At 44.2% G+C, this 23,545-nt stretch overlaps 1 protein-coding gene across 2 annotated transcripts; it reads right to left on the bottom strand.

Annotated features, from left to right (window-relative positions):
* Positions 1-8,367: 8,367 nt before the first annotated feature.
* LOC123053856 (CLIP-associated protein) lies at positions 8,368-19,096 on the bottom strand. Of its 2 annotated transcripts, XM_044477439.1 has the most exons (21): positions 18,620-19,088; positions 17,834-17,989; positions 17,694-17,756; positions 17,273-17,341; positions 16,896-17,061; positions 15,365-15,526; positions 14,695-14,792; positions 14,432-14,506; positions 14,285-14,353; positions 14,123-14,208; positions 13,935-14,052; positions 12,996-13,094; positions 12,538-12,895; positions 10,585-12,386; positions 10,385-10,483; positions 9,883-9,987; positions 9,719-9,793; positions 9,552-9,620; positions 9,381-9,449; positions 9,018-9,119; positions 8,368-8,830 (listed from the first exon to the last, which is right to left on the bottom strand). In XM_044477439.1, exons 1-21 carry the CDS (start codon positions 18,953-18,955, stop codon positions 8,669-8,671), a joined length of 4,338 nt encoding a protein of 1,445 aa, XP_044333374.1. In that variant the 5' UTR covers positions 18,956-19,088; the 3' UTR covers positions 8,368-8,668. The 2 variants fall into 2 exon arrangements, with proteins under 2 accessions (XP_044333374.1, XP_044333375.1); XM_044477440.1 differs by lacking the exons at positions 8,368-8,830; positions 9,018-9,119; positions 9,381-9,449; ... (2 more) ...; positions 9,883-9,987; positions 10,385-10,483 and having other exon boundaries at positions 11,948-12,391; positions 18,620-19,096.
* Positions 19,097-23,545: the final 4,449 nt, after the last annotated feature.

Consider the following 23,545-nt stretch of genomic DNA (forward strand, 5'->3'; position numbering starts at 1 on the left):
TGCTGTTTCAAAACAAAAAGTTTACCGCTGTTGCAAAAATTCCCTAGAAAAGTCAGAATATGATAAAATGTTGAAACTTTTTGCATATTGAGCTATGATAAATTTTATACAGTGTGGTAGAATTTCATAATGTTTGGAGTTAGGGAAGTATGATGAATCTTGCATTCTTTACAGACTGTACTGTTTTGGCAGATTGCTGTTATGCTTGCATTGTTTGCATATGTTTGCTTGTTTAATGATTCTATTTGAGGATAGGAGTATTAAATATGCAAAGGTATTTAGTATACAATGTTGAATAATAATTTTAGTGATTTGTTACAGTAGAAAATGATAAGGTTTTTGCATTGGTTTATACTAACTTATCTCACGAGTTCTTGTTGAGTTTGGTGTGGATGAAGCTTTCGAGATTTAGGAAACCGTGATATAAAAGGAATTAAGGAGACGCAAAATTTCAAGCTTGGGGATGCCCAAGGCACCCCAAGATAATATTTCAAGAATTCTCAAGCATCTAAGCTTGGGGATGCCTCGGTAGGCATCCCACCTTTCTTCTTCAACAATTATCGGTTAGTATCGGTTGAGCCTAAATTTTAGCTTCTTCACATGATGAGTGCTATCCTTGAAATGTTGTTTTATTTTGGTTTGCTTGTTGTTTGAATAATATCCCAAGATCTGAAATTCTTAAATGAGAGAGAGTCCTCACATAGCTACATAATTATTTAACTACTTATTGATCTTCACTTATATCTTTTTGGAGTAGTTTTTCATTTACTCGTGTGATTCACTTATACCCTATGAGTAAATGGTTGAATGATTTGAATGTCATAAATCTGAAATTATATATGTTTCATGTGCCCTTCCCATGGGGAGTAATGCCTTCACATATAAGAAGTAGAGGTGGTAAATTTTTTGAAGGTTAGCAAACATTGTATTGGTCACTTGAACAATTCATGAAAGAATATTGAAGGAAGAGAGATTTCACATATAAATATACTATCTTGGACATCTTCTATGATTGTGATCCCCATTAATTATTTTCAAACCTGAGCAAATTAGTTGAAGTTGGACAAGGAAGACAACATAATGAGTTATGCTTGGGTATATTTGTATAGAAGCTATATTGTTATGGATCCTCTAACATGTGGTGCTTGCTATTTAGAATCCTTTGCTAGCCAAAATATCTGTACTAAGCGGGAATACTGCTTGTGCATCCAAAATCCTTGAACCAAGTTCCTTCCATGAGTGTCCACCATATCTACCTATATGCGGTATTTACCTGTCGTTCCAAGTAAATTTGCATGTGCCAGACTCTAAACCTTCAAATAATAATCTGTTTTGTATGCTCGAATCGCTCATGTAGCGACTAGGGCTGTCAGTATCTTCCATGCTAGGTGGGTTATTCTCACGATGAGTGGACTCCGCTCACCATTCACGAGAAAATGGCTGGTAACTGGGATGCCCAGTCCTATGATCAAAAGATCAAAAACAAATTCGCAAATAATTTAAACAAACTACCCCAGGATTGTTGATAGTTGGACGGCACCCGTTGTTTCGGACAAGCCGTGGAGTGTGATTGTTGGTGGAGGGGGAGTAAAATCTTTACCTTTCTGTTTGGGAACTGCCTATAATGTATCTAGTATGGAAGATATTGGGAACTCTTGGTCATTATGTTGACAATGAACGCATACCTCTCAAAATTATTTTCATCTCTGTTTTAGCTTCGAGCTCTGGCACCTCTGCAAATCCCTGCTTCCCTCTGCGAAGGGTCTAGCTTTTACTTTTATGCAAGAGTTAGTAGTATTCCTTCTCATTCCAACCTACTTTTTAGGTGGCAAGCATCATGTGGTGGAGAAAGATCTAAGCATATATGGCCATTCAAATATATTTGAGCATGAATTATTATTGTTGACATTACCCTTGAGGTAAAAGGTTGGGAGGCGAAACATTAAGCCCCTATCTTTCTTTGTGTTCGATGAATACTATTTGTTCTAAAAATATGCTTCGAGTGGTAGCAATCATGGAAGACTATATGATAGTTGAGTATGTGGGATTTGCTAAATCAAAGCTCTTACATAGACCCTTCCTAAAAATAAGATGAATTGCAATTGTTTGATGACTGAGAACATAGTTTGTTAGTTTTCAAGAAAGTTTATGGTCTATGCTTTAACATGTGAATAGCTTGAAAAAATTTATGAGTTGAGCTACTGTTATGACATATAATGATGCTAGAAAAGGTGATTGAAATTATCATTGATCAAACTTGTGCACCTGCTAGCATTCACACTTCATAAATTATTTATTTTATCATTTACCTACTCGAGGATGAGCAGGAATTAAGCTTGGGGATGCTGATACGTCTCCAACGTATCTATAATTTATGAAGTATTCGTGCTATTATATTATCTATTTTGGATGTTTATGGGCTTTACTAAACACTTTTATATTATTTTTTGGACTAACCTATTAACCGGAGGCCCAGCCCAAATTGTTGTTTTCTTGCCTATTTCAGTGTTTTGAAGAAAAGGAATATCAAACGGAGTTCAAACGGAATGAAACCTTCGGGAGAGTTATTTTTGGAACGGAAGCAATCCAGGAGACTTGGAGTGGACGTCAGGGAAATTCGAGGAAGCAACGAGGTAGGGAGGCGCGCCCTACCCCCCCTAGGCGTGCCCCCCACCCTCGTGGGCCCCTCGTGGCTCCCCTGACCGACTTCTTTCGCCTATATATGTCCATATACCCTAAAAACATCGGGAAACACAATAGATCGGGAGTTCCGCCGCTGCAAGCCTCTGTAGCCACCAAAAACCAATCGGGACCATGTTCCGGCACCCTGCCGGAGGGGGGATCCCTCACCGGTGGCCATCTTCATCATCCCGGCGCTCTCCATGACGAGGAGGGAGTAGTTCACCCTCGGGGCTGAGGGTATGTACTAGTAGCTATGTGTTTGATCTCTCTCTCTCTCTCGTGTTCTTGAGTTGGCACGATCTTGATGTATCGCGAGCTTTGCTATTATAGTTGGATCTTATGATGTTTCTCCCCCTCTACTCTCTTGTAATAGATTGAGTTTTCCCTTTGAAGTTATCTTATCGGATTGAATCTTTAAGGATTTGAGAACACTTGATGTATGTCTTGCATGTGCTTATCTGTGGTGACAATGGGATATCACGTGATCCACTTGATGTATGTTTTGGTGATCAACTCGCGAGTTCCGTGACCTCGTGAACTTATGCATAGGGGTTGGCACACATTTTCGTCTTGACTCTCCGGTAGAAACTCTAGGGCACTCTTTGAAGTTCTTTGTGTTGGTTGAATAGATGAATATGAGATTGTGTGATGCATATCGTATAATCATACCCACGGATACTTGAGGTGACATTGGAGTATCTGAAGGAAATATGCCCTAGAGGCAATAATAAAGTATTATATATTTCCTTATATCATGATAAATGTTTATTATTCATGCTAGAATTGTATTAACCGGAAACATAATACATGTGTGAATACATAGACAAATAGAGTGTCACTAGTATGCCTCTACTTGACTAGCTCGTTAATCAAAGATGGTTATGTTTCCTAGCCATAGACATAAGTTGTCATTTGATTAACGAGATCACCTCATTAGGAGAATGACGTGATTGACTTGACCCATTCCGTTAGCTTAGCACCCGATCGTTTAGTATGTTGCTATTGCTTTCTTCATGACTTATACATGTTCCTCTGACTATGAGATTATGCAACTCCCGTTTACCGGAGGAACACTTTGTGTGCTACCAAACGTCACAACGTAAATGGGTGATTGTAAAGGTGCTCTACAGGTGTCTCCAAAGGTACTTATTGGGTTGGCGTATTTCGAGATTAGGATTTGTCACTCCGATTGTCGGAGAGGTATCTCTGGGCCCACTCGGTAATGCACATCACTATAAGCCTTGCAAGCATTGTGACTAATGAGTTAGTTGCGAGATGATGTATTACGGAACGAGTAAAGAGACTTGCCGGTAACGAGATTGAACTAGGTATCGAGATACCGACGATCAAATCTCGGGCAAGTAACATACCGGTGACAAAGGGAACAACGTATGTTGTTATGCGGTCTGACCGATAAAGATCTTCATAGAATATGTGGGAGCCAATATGGGCATCCAGGTCCCGCTATTGGTTATTGACCGGAGACGTGTCTCGGTCATGTCTACATAGTTCTCGAACCCGTAGGGTCCGCAAGCTTAAAGTTACGATGACAGTTTTATTATGAGTTTATGTATGTTGATGTACCGAAGGAGTTCGGAGTCCCGGATGAGATCGGGGACATGACGAGGAGTCTCGAAATGGTCGAGACGTAAAGATCGATATATTGGACGACTATATTCGGACTTCGGAAAGGTTCCGAGTGATTCGGGTATTTTTCGGAGTACCGGAGAGTTACGGGAATACGTATTGGGCCTTATTGGGCCATACGGGAAAGAAGGAAAAGGGCCTCAAGGGTGGCCGCACCCCTTCCCTTGGTCTGGTCCGAATTGGACTAGGGAAGGGGGGCGCCCCCTTCCTTCCTTCTCTTTTTCCCTTCCTCTTTTCCTATTCCATATAGGGAGTCCTAGTAGGACTCCACACTTGGTGCGCCCCCTCCTAGGGCCGGCCTCCTCCTCCCTTGCTCCTTTATATACGGGGGCAGGGGGGCACCCCAGAGACACAACTATTGATCCTTGAGATCTCTTAGCCGTGTGCGGTGCCCCCCTCCACCATATTACACCTCGATAATACCGTTGCGGAGCTTAGGCGAAGCCCTGCGTCGGTGGAACATCATCATCGTCACCATGCCGTCGTGCTGACGAAACTCTCCCTCAACACTTGGCTGGATCGGAGTTCGAGGGACGTCATCGAGCTGAACGTGTGTAGAACTCGGAGGTGCCGTACGTTCGGTACTTGATCGGTCGGATCGTGAAGACGTACGACTACATCAACCGCGTTGTGATAACGCTTCCGCTGTCGGTCTACGAGGGTACGTGGACAACACTCTCCCCTCTCATTGCTATGCATCACCATGATCTTGCGTGTGCGTAGGAAAATTTTGAAATTACTACGTTCCCCAACAGTATCTAGGTGACATTAGGGTTTTGGTTGATTTGTGTCTTAAGGTGTTGTTCTAGTACGAACTCTATGATAGATCCAACGGAAAGAATAGCTTCGTGTTATTTTACTACGGACTCTTGAATAGATCGATCAGAAAGGATAACTTTGAGGTGGTTTCGTACCCTACAATAATCTCTTCGTTTGTTCTCCGCTATTAGTGACTTTGGAGTGACTCTTTGTTACATGTTGAGGGATAGTTATATGATCCAATTATGTTATTATTGTTGAGAGAACTTGCACTAGTGAAAGTATGAACCCTAGGCCTTGTTTCAACGCATTGCAATATCATTTGTGCTCACTTTTATCATTAGTTACCTTGCTATTTTTATATTTTCAGATTACAAAAACCTATATCTATCATCCATATTGCACTTGTATCACCATCTCTTCGCCGAACTAGTGCACCTATATAATTTACCATTGTATTGGGTGTGTTGGGGACACAAGAGACTCTTTGTTATTTGGTTGCAGGGTTGCTTGAGAGAGACCATCTTCATCCTACGCCTCCCACGGATTGATAAACCTTAGGTCATGCACTTGAGGGAAATTTGCTACTGTCCTACAAACCTCTGCACTTGGAGGCCCAACAACATCTACAAGAAGAAGGTTGTGTAGTAGACATCACGCAGCGGTGGGCATCGTGCGGGCCCCGAAGGAAAAAGGCGGCTACGCGGCGCATTGAGTGAGCATTTCTTCTCATTCTCCCCCAAAATCGTATTCATCAGTGCTTAATTGGTGAAAAAACAAGGCCTAATTGAAGAATTAGGGTTCTACCGAAATTGGGGATAAATGCTAGGGTTCTTAAACATGAGGGGTTGCTACTGTTGACTTGCGTGTATCCCTCTGCCTTCTATTTTGCTAATGCATATGGAAACAGGACTTCAACATGATCAATTTTAATTAACTTAACATGAAGGTGAGCATTAGATCTTAACTTAGATTAATTAAAAAATATGAACATAGGTGGCAGTACTGATCCGTAGCAAATTAGAATTAAAACATGATGATTTACAGAGGGCATCAAGACAGTAGCATGCATATTTGGGCTAACCAGGGGCTAAAACTTTCAATCTTGATCATGAACCCTAAACCTGACATTGATCTAAACATGATAATGATCTACTGATCAACAATAAAGGGGTCTATTGCAATCAAGATTGGCGACTGATACCATTGTTGGATTAATTATGCATCTATGGGATGTCATTAGCAGGATCAAATTGCATCTAGATCACCCAATAACCATGAACAGAGAAGGGTTCAGAGATCCTTTACATGTCACGGGAGTGGACATGATCGCCTGCTCGGTGCAGGCGTGATGCAGGGGTGATGTAGTCGAAGCAGAGGTTCTCCTCGACGTCCTGATTCCTTCAGGACACCACCGGGACTGGCTGGGGACGGTAGCGGCGGCGGCTGGAGTAGGTCTTCCCGTTGCTACAGCGCTCCCCCTGATCGGATGGGGTGAGAGAATATCGGGAGGGGAGTGAAACCGTACGAGAATTGTGATCGCACAGGCTACCAACCCTCTCCCGTACCCCCTTTTATCTAGCGCTGGCGACAGGGGACCTAAACCATCAGTTGGTTTGGGTGCCCCCGATCAGGGCGCCTCAGTTGGGATAAAAAGCCCACGTACGTTGGTGCGTGGGCCCTTTTCATTAACGTTATCTTCCCTTTTTCTGTTAGACTAATAGATCTAACTGGCATGTTAAGCCGTCAGATCAAACCAACACTCCTCCCCTCGCGGCCGGGTGCTCCTTCCCTCCGAGCTCCCGCGCTGCTCCTCTCCTTGCGGCGACCCGCCTCCATGCGCCTGCGACGCCCGCGCCGGCTGGTCCGCCGCCCGCTCCCTTCCCCGGCACGATGTGGGTGCTGCCTCAGCTGCGAGGTACTCGAGGACGGCGACGAGGTAGACGGGGGCGCCGGAGCCGACGCGCTGGGCGTAGCGGCGAGGCAGCGGCCGACGGGCTTGTGAGAGAGAGAGAGAGGGGGGGATGGGCGTGTGTGGAGGGGAGCACGTGGTGGGCCAGGGAAGGAAAGGGAAGAGAGAGGAGAGAGATACTAGCAGGTGGGCCAGCACCTGCAAAACGACAAAAATAGCCCCCCAGACGCCCCCCAGCTCCCTGGGTTTGCGTTGGGGTCGCCGGCTCTATTTTTGACCAAATCCGGCGCTAATCGAGCTCGTGGGGCGTGCGTGGGGCTTTTTTCGTCCGCCGGCGATGAAAAAGTGCTCCTGGAGGCCTTCCGGGGGACGGGTGGAGATTCTCTAAGGTAGGTGTGAGTGTGACCGTGACCGGTGCCGGCACACCCAGCACGACCGAGATGAGATCCTCGTCGCTTGATGGAGCCCTGCCGCGGATACAAACTCGTCAGCGCGATCACCGCCGTCCAGTGGAAGGCGAGAGCGTGCGTGTGTGTGGTGGGTTTCAACGGCTGAGCACGGCGAGGCAGACACATCAATGCATGCACCTGGTAATGCCAAGGTCTTTCTCTGCTTGGCGTGTGAGTCATTAGTCACCGGACGATGACGAACCTCCCCGCCGATTTTTCTTCAATCTGATTGTTACGGTGAGGTGCTGGTCCAATATTTTGACACGGCCGAGGAGACGCAGGAGTAGGCAAAAAGACTTGTCGGTCTGGTCAATGCAAGAAAGCGGAGCTCGTGCTTCCAGAGACATACCTGATTTTTGACAGAGGTTCGAGCTTTGCTTACCACGCCTGCTCCTCATCAAACAGGTCTGCCTGTCAACGAAATTGACTGTTCGCTGCTTTCTTCGCGATCAGAAGAATTGAACGAGGGCGGTTGCGGTGAGGCGTGGATGCACTATTGTCCAGAATTGAACGAGGGTGTAGCAGTTGGCTGATGCTGACTGCACGTTTCTACACCTTGTAAAAAGGAATCTCTCCAATCCCCGCAAAAAGTAGCCGCGGAACACAAACGGGGCTTGCCCTTATCGACGGCAACAAAGCCTTTCGGTCTCAAACAAGCTGAAGTAGTAGGCTCAAACAAGTTGAACCCATAAGATCTCGAAATCAAACCATGGTTCTAGCACATGGATAGCTAACTTCGGCACACCCTCTCCATGGCTAATTCTTTGATGATATTTCAGTCCTTCAGATCCCTCTTTACGCATCTAAAATCCAGAACCAGACCAGCCCTTTTATAACGGATCTAAAATCAAGAACCAGAACAGCACAAGTCCACAGCTGGGAATTCATGAACAATATTGTAATTCAAAGGCCAAGACAAAACTTGCACACACTTTCTCCATTACGTTACATTTCCTTTCTTTGTACATTGTCACCTAGTTGTACAACCCAAGACAACACAAGCTCGCTAACACTCCTCTCCACATGCTAACCAAAAGAAAAAGAAAAAGTTAAAAGGAATACATAATCACACAAAGAACCAAAGCCAGGAAACACCCAAATACAAGGGAATCGTTTGCTTATATACTATACACAAACCTACACAAACAAACGGGACCCCCCAAAAATCTCACTCCCCTACCAAACAAAATGTCCATATAAAACAGAAGAATGTTACACCTCATTGGTTAGCGCTGTCAATCGCCGTGCCGGACCTTGCCTGCGAAATCCGGTTCGCGTAGATGGTCACCAAGCGCAGCTGTGTGCTGCTCAGCCCTTCCAGGTACGGCACAAACGCTTTCCCCAGCATGATGTAGATGTCCACCAAGCAGAATACAACACTCTAAAAAATGTGTAGATAAGTATCAGTTATGAATTCATGCACAAGAAAAATCCATTCCAAGCACATGCAATTCCCATGCCAGTCAGCAACTGCAGTCTGCATCTACTGGCAGTTTTGTACTAATCATAAATAAAATAGAAAGGAATTCCGCCATGATAATATCTGCACTAGATTAGTCAGTACCCACCTTTCGAACATCTGGACTTTGGTTACTAAAAGCATCAAACAGTGCTGGCAAAAATGTAGGCAGCTGATCCATCAATTCCTCTTGGGGAAGGTGCGCGACAAGCTGCAGAGATTATCACAGGAAAGGTAACAGTCAAAACTGGTTGCTCAAGATATTAGATATGTTTGGTTTATATATGTTCCTAATAGGCCGGCCGGAACTACTCTACAAAAAAACGAAGAATTTAAGTAGATTTTCACACATGATGCATCTATAATGAGAAATGCAAACGCACTACAGCAGCCTGCCTAGGGTTGCAAGGGTCTATTGTCTTTTAGAACACTGTATATGACATTCGCAAAAAAAAAACACTATATGAGATACCTTTGTCAAACAGTTGATACACACAACGAGCATCTTTTCATCATCACTGACCAAAAGAGGTACTACAACCTGCAGTACAACCAATGACCATGAGAAGTAATAAAGTTAAATATACCAAGCAGAAACAAAAGTAGTAACAGTGATACATAAAGAAAAATGATTTGTGCGTACAGCAAGACATCTGAAAGGATCGTATTTTGCCAACAAAACATTTATGCATCTGTTCGCTTCATTTGAAATCTGCATGCCCAGAAAGAATATTAAGTTAATAAAACACCAAAGCTGAACAAAGAACAGATCTAGTGGTGTTATAGCGAGGAAAATAAAGGCAGGTATACCTTTGCCACCACATCTTTCGTCACATGCAGAAGTTTTTCAAGAACAATCTCAATAGATTCTTCCATAGCGTCTTTCTGAGAGCAAAATAAGCAATATTACTATCAAAAAAGGAAGCGGCAATTAATTAAACTAATCGTAATGTGCATAGGCATGGATAGTGGACCTGATTGTTGAGCATCTCAGCAATTAAAGACAAAGCAATCTCCCTAGTAGATGGATCGGAGTCACCCAGCACGTCAAGTACGGTCATTAATATTTGATTGAAATACTGTTGGAAAATTGAAAGGCTGGAATTAGAATGCAAATAGTTTGAAACCTCTCGGCTCTAGCTTAGTATATATTCCATTTTAACTTTACACCTCTGGTAACACAGCTGGTAATGAAATAATGATTTCACATATTTATGCAATGAAAAAAGGCAAGAGAAGGTAACATAACATGCTGCTGTGGCATTTGTATATGCAAAACTGCAAATGCCGCTGAGAATTAAAATAAGTTGAAATGCAACCCTGTTTTTCAAATACCCATTATTCTTTGCTGAGAAATTAGCAGAATATGCTTTAGAAAAAATAAACTGGACTATTCTAAAATTAAGCACTTTGGTTTCCCCTAGTAACTGTGGGGTTAACATAAGGTACATTTTGTAAGGAAATCAGGTTGCAAACCTTTGACCAAATGGAGCTGTCATTACCAAGCGAAGCCTTAATCAACTGTTGTAATGCTTCGTGCTTTTCCAAACTTGATATTTCTGTATCGGTGCTTATCTACAAAGTGAGAAAAATAAATTAAAGCCCTTCACAAAGATTTAGAAAAGAAAAAAACACAGCAGTACACACAATCAAGTAAAAGGATTTTTCATCAGTACCTGATGAAGAAGTTGTGGTATGCTCAAGCCGTTGTCAGCATGGATGCTGGTCTTTATAGAACTAAGGTTTACAACCATATCTGTCTCTTGAACATCTTTTCCTGTAGTTGAACCAACAGCATTATGCCCATCAGGGCTGTGCAGTTGGCTGAAATCCAAGCGCGGAGTGCTCATAGCGGTTTCACCATCTAAGGAGGCATCGGTTTTTTCAGGGTAGTTTGTCCAAGAACGATTATCTTCCACAGCTGAGCTAATATTATTCTTTGATTCTCTACTTCTATTTAAAAATACTTCAGTTCCTGAGGCCGGTTCCAGGCTTTGATTAGTACCGGCACTCATATCTGAAGTTGTTCGGGCCATAGAGACATTATGTAATGTTGGTTCTTGCACTGTAGTGGTCCTCTTTCCCACTTCAGCGTCAAGGGAACTAGAAGAATACCGCCCAAAAGGATAGCTCTTCTTCAATGTCTGTGCATAACCATCTTCGGAAGAAGTTCCAAAATCTGCCTGGTCATAAGATTTAGGGCGTGGCCGTTCTTTCTTGCTCTGCAAGTAGTTCACCAGATCAACCTCAATACGAGGTGTTTTTTGCTTCAGGGCACGCCTCAATAGGTTTTGCTCTTCAACTGATAAACTTAAAATAAAATTTAACACTGCCGTAGAGTCAAACTGAGAATACACAGATATGATACCAGAAATAGATGCCTCCTTCAGTTTTGCATTCTTTTCATTCACTAAAGGTGCCAATTTTGAAAGCCATAGCTTAAGGAAGCCGCTGTTACTATAACCTTCAGAATCTACCGTGTACTTACTGAACGATCTGTTTGCAAATTCAATAACAGCCAGCTTTGCCTTTGGCGACCTCTGTTCATCTAGTGAGCGTACTAGGGCAGGTAGCAACATATCGATAGCATATAATCGACCAACAATCTCCAAAGTCAAAGAACATGGTTTTTTTACCAACTCTTTTGGATCAATAAGGCGGGAAAAGACATGTGGCAAAATTCTTTCGACATAACTCTCAAATGGCTTCTTGCAAGCAGGAATAATCTCTGCAAGCGTAGAGAAAGCGGCTTGTGCAACCTTATGATGAGGATCATCCAGATGGCGGAAAAATAGCTTCATGACCTTTTCAAAATTCTGAATAATTTCTTGAGTACCTCTCTGACCTTGTTGCACTACATTCCGAATAAAATCAAAAGCAGAGACTCTTGCTACCCAGTCAGAACTAGGATTGAGACCCTCAGAAAGTGCATCGTGTAGAGTAGCCAGAGTATCTGTATATCTAGATACATCATTAGAAGGTACTTGACTATCATCAAACCTGTCCCGGCTACTTGCAGAAGGCCTTGACATTACTTGCTTTCTTAGAAGAGGTCTCTGGAAATTCGGGACATTGTTATTATGTGAATCTCTGTGAGCAGCAGCATCCCTATAAGGCATATCAACATAGTTTTTTTCTGTGTGCATTTGAGGAAACCGCCTGGTTGACCGCAGATCATTACTCTCATCCATGTGGCCTCCGTCTTGAAGCCTCTCTGAAGATCTTCTTACATAAGGCAGTGATAAGCCTGTCATGGACTCGGATGATAGATTACTCAAATATGGTGACCTCGATCGCTCTTTGGTGGCCAACTGTGTTGTCATTGTATCCAATGCGCGGGAACCTCCATTTCGTGTACTAGAACTTTTGATGCTAGGAATGGTTGAATCCAAGAATGCTGAGTTCTGCAGAGATAGATGATTTGAAGCTGGTGCTGCAAGAGGAACAGGAGGATCGCGAGATGATGGAGCATCAACCCCTGCACTAGGATTAAAAAATAATAAAAAACTAGAATTCTAATAGTAAGTAGAGAAAGTAGAAATGCTAATTTTGTCAGGTGATTTCTAAGGAATACACTATAAAAAGCATTCAAATTCTTCAAAGAAAGGTATATGTGGATTAAAGAATACCAAGGTCCAAGCTTGTTGAGCGTGCAACTGAGAAATTTTGCCTATCTGATATGCTAACACCTTTCAGCAAACTTTCAATAGCAGAAACCTTTTCTTTGCTTGAACTGAGCACACTTTCTAGGCTTCTATCAGAAACTCTGCTGGTCGTCTTTGACTGTGATAAACGAAGATGGTTTGATGGCAGAGATGAATCTGAAGAAATAGCTGCACTCTTGTCCATTGCAACAATAGCTGAAGTGCCATATCCAGGCATATGAGTGCCACTTGCATGAGATGAAGTGCGAGAAGGCTGCAGAACCTTCTCACGAAGTGAGGGAGAAGCATAACGTTTGTGCACACCATCCTCATCATTTATTGTCTGCAACAGTTGCCAATTGTACATTAGAATTTAGGCTGTGTTACAGCTACAAAAAATGTAAGATCCGAAGAAACACAAAGAGAAAAGCAGCATGTCGTACCCTCTGTATAGCAGGATCAAATTGCATAAAAAGACGGCGAGAGCGCTCAGGCCATGTCTTCGTGAACATTCTGTAGCAAGTTCTTGCAGTTGAACGGACCTAGTTGCAGAAACGGCATGGAACACAAAAATAATCAGAATGAATGTGGACAGAACCGCAATGGTCCCAGCATACCAGCAGGCAGCTGCACAGAGGTCAGAGGTGAGATAACTCAAGAACCTTTTAGTTTTAACAGTTATGTCCATCAATAAACAGGTATATCATCATATATTACCAATATAACGCATGAACTCAGAATGTGGACTTGCCATTTGCTACATTATTGTCTCCTTAACTTTTTTTGGGTAGCATGCCAGGGTAAGAGGATAAAAAAGGCACCGGTTCCGTATGAAGTAGAATCCCTCGTAATCTTATTGGTTTCTCAGAAACAGATTGCTTATTACTCTATACACATTATGAACAGAAAGCAACATATATTCTTCATTATCATGCCAAACAAGCTGCCGTATTTCCAAATGGATACATTGTTTCATGTGTGTATCTGCAAACAGAACGCAAACCAGCACGACATAGATTCTCTCTGGGCAATGTCATATTGATGCCTCTCCAGTCATGTAGACAGCCAGTTGGGGATAGGTTAAAATGTAAGGGCTGAGTCAGGGTCCTAGTGGGTATCATTGCAGCATTGCTGCTCAAGCAGCAAGTTTTGTTGTTTCGCTCTCGTGTGCTGCAAATAATCAACATTCTGCTTGGTTTGATTTCAACAGAATGGAACTATGACTGGACTCTTTGATTCTACGAAGTACAAACACTAGCATACCACACAGAGAAGTTGCCGTGTGTCTGATAGTGCGACATATTGAATAATTTATTTAACTACCTGATTTGAAATGAAAATGGACACACTATATGCACCATAGGTCAGCGAACAGATCATACCTCACTCATAGCATCTGCTACACAGCACTTTATTAGATCTTCATATAAATCAGCTGATCGTTGTATTTCCGGGGCATCAGCCCAATATTCCAATATTAGAAGCGCGTATTCGCAGCACCTGGTACAGTAAAATGTAAGCTTGAGTAGCTTGAAGAAACATGTACACTGGACGGTGTGAACATGCATACCTAGCACGGAGAATTGCGCTTCGGTCGTTCTTGGCTGTGTCAGCTACACGAGGAAGAATTCGTGCAACCTTGCAGTTTCGCAGGATCTGCAAGATGTCCCATATCAGCAAAGAGACTAAACAAATGGCATCCATGAAGTGCAATGAAATAAAACTTCCTCACAGTTTTTATGCAGGTGTCTGAAGATTCAGCAATGACAAGCACAGTTATGACAACAAGCTTAAAAAGCATCTGAAAATTTGACAAATATTTTAGATTTATTAAAACAGTATAGCAAAACAGAAGAAAAAAACTGTTTGCATCATTTACCGGAATAAATTGTTCAGCACATGGCTCAAAGTCACCAAGGAGTTCTTTGGACAGCACATTAAGTAAATGGCATGCCTGGGCATAAAAAACATGACAGGAAGTAAGTTTTCAATTTGAGCACATTCATCTGATCAAGTATTCAGCTCGTTTTACAGCAAGAAAATAGAGGGAAAGACAAGCGTTGGAGATAATCAATTTGATACTTATCAAAATAGGTTTCTTGATAAAAGATGCTTATCAAAAGAAGATAAATGGGTGGATACCTGTTTTACAATGGTAGACCGTCGATCAGCTAGCTGAGTAGACAATGGAGGAATCAGCTGCTTCAAGAGTGTCAGAAACGATGGGTAATCAATAGCTCCTGGAGAAACATAAATAGAACATTTTAAAACTAAGCATACAACATCAAATTATCAAGGAGTAATTTACCAACATAAATGCTAAGAATGTTGACGGACTAATTCTCAAATAACCCCATATTATATTATTATGTGTAACTGGACTGTGATAATCTTTTCCCTTTTGAGTCAAATGATGAAGGCCTTGCGAAACAGTAAGGTATGTCATCAAAACTGCAGGTTGCACCATTGCTCTGTTCTTTGAGCCAATATTACTACACAATAGGATGTTTATAATAAAAGATGTTCATTTTTATAAAAGATGGACCTTCTGTTTATTTCACTTCACTGCATACTTCAAAAGCTCACTTATCGGCAAATAAAGGGGAAGTGTTTCTGTCCTAGTCATCAGTCCTAGTAATGGGGGTCCCTTTCTAGGTAGACAAAATATTAGTTGGCTGTGCAATCAAAGACGTACTGCAAAATCTTTGCTACAGATGTTTTTTTTTCTTTGCTAATGGCTACAGAGGTAATTAACGCCGAGCGTAATTGCATAAAGCTTTGTCAAGAAAAATAGGAATAGATGTGGACATACCTCCATAAACCAGTGCTTCAATCCTTTGCATGGCAGCAATACGAACTGACCAGTCCTTCTCTGGAACAAGAGTGGCTGCAATCTTCTCAAACTCCCGTAGTAATTCTTTCTCTGAGTGGACTCTTACTGGTTCCACTGGTTTTTCAGTTATATCAGTGTCACCTGTAAATAAAACATCAAATTACTGTAGAGAAACATGTTGTCCGTGTGGCAGGTTCCACTATCAGAATAACCAGAAAGACATTGACTTGTCAGAAAATGCAATTTTCTGCTAAGTCTAATAGATTACATGCTGAAAAAGAAGTTTCAGGGAACATGGCTCAACTAAAGGCTTCTGGATTATACACTGAGCAAAAGTAAGAAGAAAATAAATAAAGAAACAAATATAGCAGAACTTGACCTGGATAAAAAAAATGATGCATCTCAACACATGAAATGGACTTCAAATGTTGTACCATTCATGATTACTTTCAGATAATGAATTCAAAGACCTTTTGTGCATATTATCACTGCATTTCGAAATTAAGAATATATCATATGTTTTCACAGTAATTGTATGAACGAATTCTCGAACTTGCACGTCCTGGTCACTAAGGTCCACAAATTCTGAAACCAGAGATTCACCACCTAAATTTGTTAACAGGGTACACGGGTAGTTCTCAGATCTGGTTTTGCTAGTTCTGGCCACTTATGTGGCATGTTGACAGGGCACAATGTGTCATCTAATCAGCAGGACCACTCTCAGCCGTGGTGCGCATGGATCTGGTCTGGGCACACACACCGAGTAAGATCTTTGTAAGCCCCAAGCCTCCAATGGTGACTTTGATCTCGTTATCTCATTCCCTGTTGTCAGTTCTTTCACGACTATCACTGAACCTTGACTCTGGTCAGGTGTGGCCCAAGAACTCAGGGCAGGGCTCCGTGCTCATGTCGGAGAGTAGCAGCAAGGAGAGTGGTGAAGCTGACAGTGACGGGAAGAAAATGGGAGAGAAGGAACAGGAAGAAGAAAGGGTGTCTGGCATGTGGGCACTCCTTACTGGATGACACCACGCAAGCACTGAAATCATGCAAGATCTCATTAGGATCTCTGGAGAGCCACTTTAACATACTTGGGGCGAGTGAATAGGTGGTTCGAATGTTTATTACATGTGGTGGGGACATGACTTGACTGGGTGCAATTCCCGTATATGTAACTCAAAAGCTGGACTTCAGTTTTAATTTGTTGCCAAAGTAAGACTAGAACTACAGCACACGATCAGCTAGACAGCTACAGTGCTGATTGTTTTGGTTTTGAAAGTGAATCCCCTTCATGTGTAAGTCCATCATATTATCATGAGCTGGTTAGGAGCATTCTGGCATTCGCAAATGTTCACCCATATAAACATGGAAAAAGGACATCTCTTGGTGCCTAAACAGTACCTAGACTGACAAATTGCAGTTATAGATCGTCTTGGCTTGCAACTATAGTTGAATGCAAATACATATATTTGAATGATCAAGTGAGAACTTCTGACAAAAATATAGAGCTTACCTCCAAATAATGTGCTTTCCCTCGGTGTGCTTTTTGTCCGTGGGCTGCCTCTTTTGGGGTTAACACTAACGGATCTAGATGCTGCAACTTTATGCTGTGTTGCAGTACCATCAGATGCGGGAACCTTCGGTTCAATTCTATTCAATCTTGAATTTATTTCTTTTAGCTGCAGGTATCAGACAATACACGAATTAGGATAATCCAGGTTTACTGCTTTGCGGACCTTTAAAAATGGACACGTAAAGTTCAATCATATAAAGTAGTACCAGATACTAGTCCAAAATACACAGATGTACTAAGAGTGATACACTAGACAAGAGGACTTCTAGCAAGCAAAAGACAACTGCCAAAAACAACTAGATGGCCAAACACACTACCATGTATGTAGGCAGATTATGGCGCTGCAACTCTTCGTGGAACTGAGATCCCATGTTCTTGTACATTTCCTGTGATCGAAAAAAGTGATATTAGGATTGCCGTATAATTTTTACATAGCCTGGATAGCGGGTACAGGCTGCAATTAGTTAGTGTGGACAGTTGCTACTAGTTACACCAATAGTTTGAAAGCATGGGATAAACTACTTTTAAAACACACAAAATTAGATAAAACTGAGCGCAAGGGAGTAGTGAAAAGCAGCTAGAAGCAAAGGGCACCGGGACTACATTGATTGTTCGAGTATTTTTGTAGGAAAGGTTCAGCCTATCCAACTCGCGGAGTGGGACAGAACTATTGCGAAATTGAGTAAGACGAATTTTGCATCAGCTGAAGCAGGTAAAAATGGTATGAAACCAGCTAACCTCAATACAAGATATAGCAGCTTCTCTGACACTTTGGTTCGAATCATTCATCAACTGCAAGACCTGTGAAGCCAGATAGTCTCAGCATATGCACAAACACAAAGTCTGAGATAATAAATCGACTTGAATACTAGACTCACGGGTGAGAGTAAAACTCTTTGCATGAGAAGCTCCGTAGAAGCGAAAAGCCCAACTGCAGTTGCCACTGTAAGTACGAACTCTTCCCGAACCCTCCAACTCTTATGAGTCCATGCATAATTTCCGGCCCTTTCAAGAATGATTGTTGGTGAAGAAACCTGAGATATGGATAAAATCAGAAGGCTGCCTAGTAATAAATCTAAAACATTGAGAACAAGGCGAGCATGCTTGGCTTCATACTTACCTTGATATCCATTGGACAGAAGTCTACATGTAAAAGTAATGGTAACATAGTAGTAACAAACAACATTGTCAAAAGAGAAAAGACAACACATATTTTGATATTTATGCTGTATAAAAATCAAAGCATTAAGAAAAAAATTATGTAATTTACAACAACTAGGCATATATAGTTAATTTCAACACCTGAAAAGAGCGATCTTTACATGTGAACTAGCAGCATATTTGAGGGTAAATGGTTCTTAAATCAGTCGAGCAAAAACCAAACTGCATATGAGAAGTTTAAATCTTCGTTTGATACCCACCCACATTTTACCGTTTCTACAAACCAAACTTGACCCAAAAAATAAGAAAGCTAATCCCTTGATTGTTGAAGTATGAAACGGCATTGTAGCTCAATAGCACATCATCACACAAATCCTAAAACAAATTCATCTTGATAGATAATTGGACCAAATTCAAAACCCCAGCTAAGTTCCAAAGCAACCACATTCCCCCAGAATATAATAGATTAAACAGGATCGCCACCGAAAGGGCAGGCGACTCACCTCCATGAGCGTGACGAGGAGCTGGCGCGCGGCCTCGCGGACGGGCTGCTTGCCGTCGCCGAGGCGCTCGACGGCGGCGGGGACGAGCGCGTTGAGGTGGATCTTGAAGTGGTCCCCGGCGAGCACGGCGGCGGCGGAGAGCGCCTGCAGGCCCCCCTGTGCGACGCGGAAGTTGGCGTCCCGCGTCAGATCCACGCAGGTGTCCACCAGCGAGGTGACCTCGGCCGGGGAGAGGCCGCGGCGGGCCGCCGCGTCGAGCGCCTCGTGCAGGCGCTCCACCCCGGCCAGCCGCTCCTTGGTGTCCTTGGCGCGCGCCGCCTCCAGCGCCGCCTCCATTTCGGCGCGCGGGCCCCGAAGAGTCCGCCGTGTGGCAGTACGGTTGCGAGGAGGGGGGGCCGGCGGCGAGGCGAGGGGGGTGGTCGGATCTGGGGACGGAGGCGAGGGGAGGGGGAGGGGAGTGTGAGAGCGTACACGGATGCTGAGAGGTAGGGTGGTTGGGGCTTTAGGTGGGTTTGTGCAATGACACCCCTGGCTGGCTGCGACCTTTCACGCCTATGCCCTCCGTTTGGATACACGGAGGCTACGGTATGAAAACTTTTGTGTTTCTTTCTTGAAAAGCGTGCTATGAACTGGAGTCCGGGAAAGCGGGGCACGTTACCGAATTTTGGGTGGGATATGGGCGTGGCATGGATCGTAAATCCGCAAACTTTTGTGTTTGTTTCTCAAGTAAGTATTTAAATTCAACTCAATGCGTAACATTCTCAAAAAAACTCAACGTATACTTTCTGCTACGTGGGAAACTATACGTTGATTAGGGAAGAAACACGGAGGAGAAATTCCTGCGACCGAAAAATGACTTTGAAAATCAGGGGCCGAGAGACGACATAGCATAACGTCGCCATCCATGCCAAAACGTCGTTACGTACGTATAGTCAAGTCCTTGCCCCCGTGATTAACTGAGAGTTTAGAGAGCAACAGCGTCGTTTTTGAACTCGAGTGTCCCCATCACGTACACTACAATATATAGGACTCCACATTGATGGTATACTATATCTATATGTTAGGGAGTATGAGACGCTATATTGTAGAGCATTATTATACTAACCACAAGGAAACAAAAACATGTCTCGTTTGAGATAATGAGATAATATGGTCCACGCAGAGCTAGCTGCTTGATGTACGTATGGTAATGGCAACTACTCGCACCAACTAGCAGCAGTACGTGTGCGTGATGTTACACCTGAACTAATCATCCTCCGCCTTAAACTCCCTTGCGTCGTTGTCTCTTACCAGCGGAAATGTTATGTTACGTAGTACGTGGACCATGCGATCGAGTTGCAGGGAGGGCGGCTATCATTATCCGTCGGATCCCGGATGGCTGCGTTGCATTGATGCATGCAGCTGATCCGCCACGCTGTTTAATTAATTAGTACCTTATGTGTACAACAACGAACCTACTCCTGGTACAAAAATATTGGGAGAATAATGTGATAGTACACGTTACAAGTGCATTCTAGTAGGAATATAATGGCATGCTAGCACAAATTATAATCGAGTTTTCCGCATAAATATTCAGTTCCGAGCTGCTAATTAAGGAGTACTATGTCAAGTATTTGCTTAATTTACAGTCTCATCTCATCATCTGGCAGTGCGTGAAACGAAAACATCCATCTCTTTCTCACCAACGCTTCAAGTGAGCTCGCGCACAGGCTGGCTTCCGGTCCTTGCCGTTCCTGGGGCTCATCGCTGGAACAATGATAATCTACTGAGGCCATCATTTTTGCGAGCCCGCTTTTGCCAATAGTGGGGCGCTCATGCTGTCGCCCGCACGCTACCCAATCCATCCCTCCTCCATCGCCTCTTTTCTTACTTTTTACCCCACGAACACGGGATCACAGTCTGGACTAGCCTGGACGCACGCCCGCACGCTCCCCTCCCCGCCGGTGTCCCCTTGCGACTTGTCCGTGGCATCGCTGGACCTGATCGAGGGCCGAGGTCCGGCCTCAGTCATGGCGATGCTGCCGTTGAGGGACCGCCGGTGCAGGCTGCGCGGCTGCAACCGATGTCGGGCATCGATCCCGATAAAGCTTCTGCGTCGATTGTGTCGTGCAAAAAGGTGAACACCGCAGTTCGGCGATTGGACTCGGCGGCTGAGCTTAGGCCAACTCCAACGCGCGACCTTAAACGTACATTTGTTTGGTTTGGATTTGAACCGTTTGACCTGGGAAAACGGGCGCTCATGTACGGTTTGGGGCGGCCTCGTGTCGACGCACCTCAGAGCATTTTCAGCCGTTGGCCTCCCCAGGACGCATAAAAATCGCCCCTGGGGCGAGCCGGCTATACAATCGGCGCTGGGGCGGTTTTGCGTCCAGTCGTCGCCCCAGGTGCCGATATTGGCCCATTTTTCAGCCCCCTTTCGGCGAATAAAGGGTTCATATGGGCGTAGGCCCATATTCGGCGTGGTTCGCCGTTGCTCCTCGTTGAATTATGAACATAAATATTTTTTTATCACATATTTCATTACAGAAAAATCAAATAGTTCAACAAAATAGTACAACAACAAATAGTTCAATACAAATTATATAGTTCAACAAATAAAAATTCATATTTCATCACACGTCGCGCCCGGCGTCGCCCTTGAGCCTCCATAGGTGCTCCACCAGATCATGTTGCAGCTGATGATGCACCTGTGGGTCTCGGATCTCCTGACGCATACTGAGGTAGGCAGTCCAGGTTGCCGGTAGCTGGTGATCAACTTCGGCTAGAGGACCCTGCCTGTAGTATGGTTCAGTGTCAAACACTGGGTCTTCTTGCTCGCTCTCGATGACCATGTTGTGCAAGATGACACAGCAAGTCATGATCTCCCACATTTGATCTTTTCGATCAGGTCTGAGCAGGGTACCGGACAACAGCAAATCGAGATTGGAGCACACCAAATGCTCGCTCGACATCCTTCCGGCAAGCCTACTGCACCTTGGCAAAGTGGGACTTCTTGCCTCCTGGCACAGCGTTTGAGATAGTCTTCACAAATGTAGACCATCTCAGATAGATGCCATCAGCTAGGTAGTACCCCTTGTTGTAGTGCCGCCCATTGATCTCGAAGTTCACCGGAGGAGAATGACCTTCAACAAGCTTGGCAAAGACAGGAGAGCACTGCAGCACGTTGATATCATTGTGAGTTCTTGGCATACCAAAGAAGGAGTGCCAAATCCAGAGGTCCTGTGTGGCCACCGCCTCAAGTACCACATTGCAACCGCCTTTGGCGCCTTTGTACATCCCCTGCCAAGCAAATGGGCAATTCTTCTGTTTCCAATGCATGCAGTCGATGCTTCCAAGCATCCCAGGAAATCCTCTTGTTGCATTCTGTGCTAGGATCCGAGCAGTGTCTTTCGCATTGGGTGTTCTCAAGTATTGCGGTCCAAACACTGCCACCACTGCCCGACAGAACTTGTAGAAACACTCTATGCTAGTGGACTCGGCCATGCGCCCATAGTCGTCGAGTGAATCACCGGGAGCTCCGTATGCAAGCATCCTCATCGCTGTCGTGCACTTCTGGATCGAGGTGAATCCAAGTTTGCCGGTGCAATCCATCTCGCACTTGAAGTAGTTGTCGAACTCTCGGATGGAATTCACAATCCTGAGGAAGAGCTTTCGGCTCATCCGATAACGGTGCCGAAATGTTTTGTCGTCGTGAAGTGGAGCATTGGCAAAGTAGTCGGAGTAAAGCATGCAGTAGCCTTCGAGACGATGCCGGTTCTTTGCTTTCACCCGCCCCGGCGCCGAGCCACCTTGCCGCAGCTTTTCATTGCTCGCCAGCAGCTGGGCGAGGGCGGCGAGCACCATGAGATGCTCTTCTTCCTGGACGTCGGCCTCGGCTTCCTCCTCCAGCAGCACGGCGAGCGCTTCCTCGTCATCCGAGTCCATCGCCGAGGCAGGCAAATCGCCGAACACCTTGCGCCCGGTGGGCGTGCACCCGCCGCTAAACTGCCCCTCCGCGGCCGGAAACGCCCAACTGCTGTTGAAGGGGCTGCCGCGGCGAACCTCTGCTATTTTTCCGGCGGGGAATGGATATCTAGCGGTGAAGGGCGGCGGGCGGCGCCGGGATGTAGCTAGTGGCGGCCGAGGGCGCGGGGGGTGGAAGGCGAGTCGGAGAAGAAAATCTTGACTTTTCACCTGACGGTGTGGGCCAGCCGCGCTTTTCCCTTGCGCCGGAGCCCTCGATCCCCCCACCCCCCCAGTGCACCGGGTTCGGCCTGCGACCGCCGGGCGGAAAAAAAGGCCGAACCGGCGCTTTTCGTCGTCCTGGGGGCGCGACTAGGGCGTTTTTTTGGCGCCGGCGCCGAAAAAGTGGCCGGGGGGCTTGTTGGGGGCGCGGCTGGAGATGCTCTCATGCGCGGCCGCGACCCCAACTAGTCCGTGCAGGATATACAAGAAGAACACACAAAAAGGCATCGAAAAATGGAAAATGGCATAGCAGTATAGCTTAAAACATTACCTCTCTTCATACTTAGGTCTTGCATTGCCATGAAATCAGCATATCTCTGCTCATTTGTTAGTGATTTTCTTTGCCTCTGTAATTGTTGAACACCTGCAGTAGCAAAGCAACAAGAAAATTAGGGAAATTATGCACTTGGAGAACATGGATGAACATAAATTCAGTAAAATCCACTTAACTGAATGTATATGCACTTAAGTGCACATAAATTTAGTAAGTGCATATAAATTTAGTAAGTGCATATAAATTCAGTAAAATCCACTTAACTAAATCTAAATCCACTTAAGTGCATATAAATTTAGTTAAGTTCATTTAAATTCAGTTAAATACATCTATACGAACTTACTGAATTTAAGTGCATATAAATTCAGTAAAATCCACTTAATTAAATTTAAGATCCACTTCCTGGATTTAAATCCACTTATATGCAA

This window comes from Triticum aestivum, chromosome 2D (genome assembly GCF_018294505.1).
Source record: "Triticum aestivum cultivar Chinese Spring chromosome 2D, IWGSC CS RefSeq v2.1, whole genome shotgun sequence".
Lineage (NCBI taxonomy): Eukaryota > Viridiplantae > Streptophyta > Magnoliopsida > Poales > Poaceae > Triticum > Triticum aestivum.